This window comes from Mastomys coucha, chromosome X (genome assembly GCF_008632895.1).
Source record: "Mastomys coucha isolate ucsf_1 chromosome X, UCSF_Mcou_1, whole genome shotgun sequence".
Taxonomy (NCBI): Eukaryota; Metazoa; Chordata; class Mammalia; order Rodentia; family Muridae; genus Mastomys; species Mastomys coucha.
In genome coordinates this window covers 159,688,268-159,695,960 of record NC_045030.1, presented here as the reverse complement: position 1 = coordinate 159,695,960, position 7,693 = coordinate 159,688,268, and the positions used below count along the sequence as shown (strand labels likewise).

The 7,693-nt window shown below is 39.5% G+C and overlaps 1 protein-coding gene across 2 annotated transcripts in view; it reads left to right on the top strand.

Moving 5' to 3' along the window:
* Positions 1–115: 115 nt before the first annotated feature.
* Ofd1 (OFD1 centriole and centriolar satellite protein) overlaps positions 116–7,693 on the top strand; it is a 41,241-nt gene continuing 33,663 nt past the window's right edge. For both annotated transcript variants that reach the window (XM_031371129.1, XM_031371124.1), the window contains exons 1-3: positions 116–518; positions 682–780; positions 5,038–5,238. In XM_031371129.1, coding sequence (XP_031226989.1) covers positions 462–518; positions 682–780; positions 5,038–5,238 — 357 coding nt within the window. In that variant the 5' untranslated portion in view covers positions 116–461. The remainder of the gene's footprint in view (positions 519–681; positions 781–5,037; positions 5,239–7,693) is intronic.

The following is a 7,693-nucleotide window of genomic DNA, read 5'->3' as shown; positions in this document are numbered from 1 at the left end:
AGTAGCATCACCCTCCTCGCGCACCTGCGCTCCAGAGCGTCAGCCTGGAAATCCAGAGTCACTCCCGCGAGATCTGAGGCTACGCTCTCGCGAGACGTGGCTGGGACTTCCGGCCTGAGCTCGCGCAGGCGTCACAGAGGGCCAACCTTTAGGGGTTGCGCTTGGCCAGGGCGGCATTTGGCCGGTTGAGCGGGCAGAGGGAGGTGTAGGCGTGACCCGTGGAGCAGTGGAAACGGTCCACTGGGCGGCCGCTTCTGGTCCTTCTTTTGTGATTTCCGTCTTTATTCCGTACAGGGTCCCTCCTGGGTCATGGCCCCGCCCACCCTTTCCAAACTGCGGGAGGAAGTGCGCGTGTTTAACAGAGTAATGGGCTGAATGTTCAGCTCTTGGTCCTCCAGGTCCCCAGAGACAGGCTGGGCTCGGAGTTCAAGGGCTCCCTCTCCTGCGGCCTGTCCCGGGCCATGGAGTCCGACCGTGCAGGGCCGAGCTCCGGAGGAAAGCAGATAACGTTGGCTCAGGTAGTTCCACCTGCCAGTTAACAGGGTTTTTCAGAAAGGACATCTCTTTGATGTTCCTTAAAGCTTCCTTAAGCATCTTAGGGCTTCCAGTGAGGTCAATGGTCTGATTCCTGAAATTCAGGTCCCCTTTGCCACTAGGTAACTCATCATTTTCTCTTTTCAGTCCTCCATGCCCCACAAGTGTGATGTGTTGAGTCAAGATGAACTGCGCAAAAAGCTATACCAGACGTTTAAGGATCGGGGTATACTGGACACACTTCAGGTATCAGATTTAGGCACGATTGTGTCTTTATTCCACAAGTGTAACCTTTAACAGCAGGTACTTCCACATTTAAATTCATTCTAAAATACTGAAATATCGATTGTATTAGTTACGTTCTGAAAATGTTTATAGTTTCACGTTGTAGTTTCACTCTGTAGTCCAGGCTAGCCTCGAACTCAGAAGTCCGCCTGCCTCTGCCTCCCAAGTGCTGGGATTAAAGGCTCGAGCCACCACTGCCTGGCTTCAATCATCATTAAAAAAAGCATATAATAGATTTATAGAACTGACATTAAGGTAGCACATAACGTGTATAATGAACACATCGCTGTAAAACTAAGCTGCTGTTACAAATCTTGTTCACAGTTTAGATTTGACCATGCAACGTATATGTAATGAGCAGGAGAGGGACTATTGTGAGGAAAGGACAGGACTGCAGAGGGTAATGGGAAGGTGATGTGAGCAATGGGAAGGTGAATGTGAGCAGAGTACAGTAATATACATGCCTGAGAACATGAAAATGAAGCCCAGTCTGTTCGATGACACCACCTAGAAAATAACGAAGGTACTCCTTAACTGTGTAACAGTTTGAGAAATGGAATTTTTAAAAAATTATAGAGGAATGGTGGGTACCAAGTGTATTGTCACACACCTTGAATCCCAGCACTTGGAAAGCAGAGGCAGGCACATCTCTTGTGAGGGCAGCTGGGCCATATAGCCAGTTCCAGGTCAGCCAAGACTTTGTAGTGATACCCTGTGTCAGTAATAGTAAATACAAATAAGATATTTTAAAGCGTGAATATTTTAAATGAGTAGCAATTGTGTATTAGTACATCTTAAGTTTTAGTGTAATATGTTTCCTTACAATATATCTTTTAGAATATATTTTACATATAGAATTGGAAATTCAGGAAAGGTAAGCCTGATTTCTCCCACTCTTAATTGTTTTATTAACTTCATAAAAATATTTAAGACTTGTTTTTTCCCAACAAATACAGAAAAGCAGAAAAGAGAAAAATCATATATTTTATAAATACAAACTGCTATAGGTATGTATATCATTTTAAAATTTAGATTATATGAGGATCCTTTCTCTGTTTCCTCAAGTTGCTTGAAATCCATCCTTATTTTCAGTAACAACAGATTCACCCTGGTCAGTCAGAGGTCATTCAGGTTGCTGCCTTCTATTGAATGTGTAGCTCCTACCCAGGTTTCTACGTGCTCTATTTGTTGTACCTGTCATTTCCTGCCTAGAATAGAAAACTCCCTTTTCTGAGTAAAAAGGCATGAGCATGCTTTGGCCAGTTTGCAGTGTTCTGCTTCCTTCCTGAGTACTGGGGTGTTAGTCTAGGACCATTATGCCTTGGGGTAAGAGCATTTTTAGCAGTGTGTCCATATGGCTAGGGAAGGATTGTTATTGTATATTTCACAAGCAGTTTGGGAATATTTGTTTCATTGTTGCCCTTATACCTTTTAGCAGGGTAACACTGAAAAAACAATGACTGCTTCAATCATTTGCTGCTTCACTTCTTTGATTTTTGTACTTTTCTGGTTCTCTTTTTTTCCATGAGACTGGTTAGAGTGGTAGTATTTTAAGAGTTTTTTCTATAAAAATGATTGATCTTTTTTTCTATTTTTGTTGCAGTATTTTCCCCTCCATGTTCTGCTTTAATCTGGCTGTACAAATATTGATGTCTAATCTAATATTTATTAGGTCAAGCCAAACTTTTTGAATTCTCATGTCTTTGGATGTTTATTCACTTTGGTGTTGGTATGCACATATGTTTTCTGGCTCCTGTGTGTGTAGATGCATATGCATTTGTGCGTATTCTTGTGTAGGCCAAGATCTACCTTAGGTATCTGTGAGCCATCCACCTTTTGTTTTGAGACAGGGTTTCTCTCTTACTTACCTAACTAAGTTCACTGATTTGGCTAGGCTTGCTGGCTGTTGAGCTCCAGGAATCCTCCTGTCTCCACCCCACCCCACCCCACCCCACACTAAAGCCTCAATGTTGGAATTACAAGCACTGACTATCATACCTAGCTTTTTATGTGTATGGTAGGGATTGAACTCAGGATCTCATGTTAGCACAGAATACAAATATGAGATAGCTCATTTTATCAACTGAGCCATCTCCTTAGCTCTCACATTTGAAATGTTAGAAAGGCTTTGATCTTTTACGTTGAACTCTAACCCATTAATGATTCTGGATTTAACTACCTGGATTGAATATACCTTATTAATCCTTAATATTGAACAAACTTTGCATTCTAGGCAGGTAATACTCTAGATTAGACTTTATAGTTCTTCACATCTCAGTTTTATTTGGTCTTAACAAATGGATATCTTCATGTGTACCCTTTTGTGCAAGTCTTGTTCTCAGTTTCAGCATGGCTGGTTATTTAGTCTGTTAGCCCAACTGGATGAAAAGCAGGACACAGTTTTCTTTTTTTTTTTTGTTTTTTTTTTTTTGGTTTTACTGCCTCAAACTTAGGTGATTCTCCTTACTCCACTTTCCTAGTATTGGGATTACAGGCATCTTCTCCTACATCTAATTTAGGTATAAAATGAAACTTGTTAAGTCATCTGTTTCTTTATTTTGGGTCTTGTTAAGACCATTTCTGAGATGTGTGTTAAGACTGGCAAATTTTTGTCTCATGCTTGGAGTTTCCCACCAACTTTGTGAAAACTGTTGGCATGATGGGTGCAGAATTCATTTGTTTGTAGCTGCTTTAAGGGCATCATACACTCCTACACATAATACCTCACTCATTTCTGTGTAAGCAAACCTAATAAACTCAGTTGCTCCCAGAGTGAACTTTAATACATCATTTGTTCTTGGGACTGTAGAGAGACGGGTAGATGCTGTTTTTGTTTTCTAGGAAAGTGATTTTAGCAGCAGTCGTTCTACCATAGTCAAGGATAGCAGAAAGAGCTAAACTAAAGACCCCTTTTGGTGCTTCCTTGTATTAAATGAATTACTACATTTTGCTTCATACAGAATCTCAGGAATCTAGGCAACTTGCTAAGTTAAGCACAATTGTACATTTCTAAACTATATGTAAAAAACTATTTAAACATTCAGTAGTCTCATTAATTTAGGAGATTTTCTTAAAATTCAAATGAATAGTTGCAGTGTTGTAAGATGAAGAAAATTATCTACTCTGACCCTTTATTTCCTCATTTATCAATGGTGAGAAATTTATCTTCCAGTGGCTTGACATATGAGTTAACACCCTACGTGATAGTGCATTCTTTTTCTTTCTCTTTTAAAAAGAATGCCCATGCACATGAATGGCTGTGCACATTTCCATATGTGACAGTCAGAGACAGCTTTTTGAGAGTTCATTTTTTCCCTCCATCTCAGATACCAGGTATCAGATGACTCAGGTCATCTGGCTTATCTGGCAAGTGCCTTTTTTCTTTGAGCCATCTTGCCAGCCCAAAAGTACTTTTTTCTTTTTCTTTTTCCTTTTTGTTTTCAAGACAGGGTTTCTCTGTATAGCCCTGGCTGTCCTGAACTCACTCTGTAGACCAGGCTGGCCTCGAACTCAGAAATCCACCTGCCTCTGCCTCCCAGGTGCTGGGATTAAAGGTGTGCGCCACCACTGCTCAGTCCCAAAAGTACATTTTTGATAAGCTTCTTGGGGTTTACTAGTTTCCCTTCTGTATGTTATTTCTTTATTAAGAACTAAATTTTAAGCTGAGTGTGGTGCCTCACCTATATTCCCAGCACTTGGGTGATAGAGGCAGGCAGATATCTGAATTGGAGGCCAGACTGATCCATCTACAGAGTGAGTTCTAGCACAGCCAGGGCTACAACCAGAAACCCTGTCCTGGGAAACAAACAAACAAACAAGTGAAAAACAACTAAGTTTTATTTTGATCAGTATTATGCCCAAGAAGTGGATTGAGCCAATACTTTCATAGACTGCCACAATCCACAGTTGGAATGAAGTGTCAGAATTTCCCCTTTGGCTTGATTTCCTGATAACAAGCAGTTAAAACTGGTTTTAGAGAAGTCAAGTTATGATATGTGGACAGTGGTTTTGGGAGCTGGGGAAAGAAAGCTTTTGCCCAAGTCCACTGAGGGGGTAAGAGAAATTGTGAAAGAAGTGGTTCCTACCTTCTGCCCATAGATCCAGAGTCATTTTGAAAATTAGAAAGAGTTCAGTGAATGGGATAGATCTGTGTATATTTTCATTCTGGTGAACTGTAACTCCTTTTGCCTTTTTTTTTTTTTTCTGTTTTTACACTAGACACAACTCCGAAACCAGCTAATTCATGAATTGATGCATCCTGTATTGAGTGGAGAAGTGAAACCTCCATCCATTTCAGTGGAAGAGAGTACCCTCCTAATAGGTGCTTCTAATTCGCTGGTGGCAAATCACTTACAAAGATGTGGCTACGAATATTCACTTTCTGTTTTCTTTCCAGAAAGTGGTTTGGCAAAAGAAAAGGTAAAGTCTGGTGGTTTTGAATTTCCTTTTGACAGTTTCTTCCTCTAGTAACTGAAGTGCTACATAATTACCCTGCTTGTCCCTTGACTGGCTAGCTTCATTCCTTGTTCATCTTTGATGCCATTCCTGAATGAAACATATTTGTTAGATGACAAATGAGTACCAAATGTGGCTGTTGTTAAAGCTTTGGTATTTCAGTCTTTTGCAAAATAGCAATAAGTGGAATCACTAAATATTTTGGAGCTAAAAGTAATGTTACATTCCATGTAGTTTAAATTAGACTGGTAACTGCCATTTCTGTAATGTTCACTGTGAAACTGATACTATGCTAGTACACTACAGGTAGCACATGTGTTCCAAATGAAGACTCAGACTGTAGACAGGTGAAGTGATTTTGTTCTTTTTTTTTTAAGATTTATTTTTATTTATTTTATATGTATGAGTACACTGTAGCTATATAGATGGCCCTGATCTCAGGACCTCTGCTGCCCTGCTCACTCTGGCCCTGCTCGCTTAAGCGTAATTTACTGCAGCTGTCTTCAGACGCACCAGAAGAGGGCATCAGATCTCATTACGGGTGGTTGCTGGGATCTGAACTCAGGACCTTTGGAAGTCCAGTCAGTGCTCTTACCCGCTGAGTCATTTTGCCAGCCCCAAGTGAAGTGATTTTGATTTACACACAGTGAGTAGCATCTAAATGACATTACAGGACAGAACATTTTGATTTCTAACATGTGTTCCTTTTACATTGCTGCAGATATTTCTCTGCTTTATAGTTACATCAGAGAAGTACAAAATGCATAATTTAAGAAAATCTATAAAGTTCTCAACTATAAAAGCACATCTTATGGTTTAATCACTCTGATGATTTTAACTAGTTCTCATCACCACTGAACATAATAATCCATTTTATTAATTACTTTAAAGTAATATTTAACAAACATTCTCAGTACTTGTATACATATTATCTAAGATAGAATTTTGTTTTTGGAACGGTTTTAGGTTTGTAGTAGAATTGAGTATGGTTTTCATAATACTCCCCTCCCCCCCCATGCTGAGTCCCACACTGTCAATATCCCACATCTAGGAATATATTGGCTGCAGTCAACTATCCTAAATTGACATGTAATTGTCAATCAAGTTTATATTTTACAATAGGGTTCATTCCTGGTGTTTTCTGTGTGTATATGTTGTTTGTAATTGTCCAAAAGTTTTAAGAAATATGAACAATGTTGATATTCTAAAGAAAGATTGAACTCTGAATATGCTGTACTTTATTAACAACTATATTCAACTTGATAGCATAAGAAATTTATTTTTTAAACTAGGCATGGGGGCCCACATTTGTAATCTCAGCGCTAGACAACAGAGGAAAATCCCAAATTTTAGGTCAGCTTGGTGAGTCCTAGGTCAACCAGATATATATGATATGATACTGCCTTGAAACAAGAATTCACTTTTAGCTCATCTTTCTAATGATATGTTTTATAATTTTCTTTACTGTGTAATTATATAATTATAGTAATAGTTAAACCAGTTCATATCATTAGTAGTTTCTTTTTTTTTGTTGTTTTTTATTTTTTATTTTTTAAAGATTTATTTATTATTATATGTAAGTACAGTATAGCTGTCTTCAGACACACCAGAAGTGGGCGTCAAATCTCATTACAGGTGGCTGTGAGCCACCATGTGGTTGCTGGGATTTGAACTCAGGACCTTTGGAAGAGCAGTCAGTGCTCTTACCCGCTGAGCCATCTCACCAGTCCCCAGTTTCTTTTTTTTTTTAAAGATTTATTTATTATTATATCAAAGTACACTGTAGCTGTCTTCAGACACCCCAGAAGAGGGCATCAGATCCCACTACAGATGGTTGTGATCCACCATGTGGTTGCTGGGATTTGAACTCAGGGCCTTCGGAAGAGCACTCAGTGCTCTTAACCGCTGAGACATCTCTCCAGCCCTCATTAGTAGTTTCTAATAACATAAATGCCAACCAGAACATTTTATTTAAAGGGTAACCACTTGAAAATACATTGTATCAGTTTTCTAAGGGTAGTTCTAGTACATAATACATAGTATAGTAGAAATATGTGTATTAAGAATAGTTGTGTGTGGCTGGTGAGATGGCTCAGTGGGTAAGAGCACTGACTGCTCTTCCGAACATCCTGAGTTCAGATCCCAGCAACCACATGGTGGCTCAACAACCATCCATAATGAGATCTGACGCCCTCTTCTGGTGTGTCTGAGGACAGCTACAGTGTACTTACATAATAATAAATAATCTTTAAAAAGAAAGAATAGTTGTGTGATTAAAAATATTTCATGGACACAGTAGTCATTCATTGTAAGAATAGTAAAACCTGGGCTGGCAAGATGGCTTAGCGGGCAAGAGCACTGACTGTTCTTCTGAAAGTCCTGAGTTCGGATCCCAGCAACCACATGGTGGCTCACAACC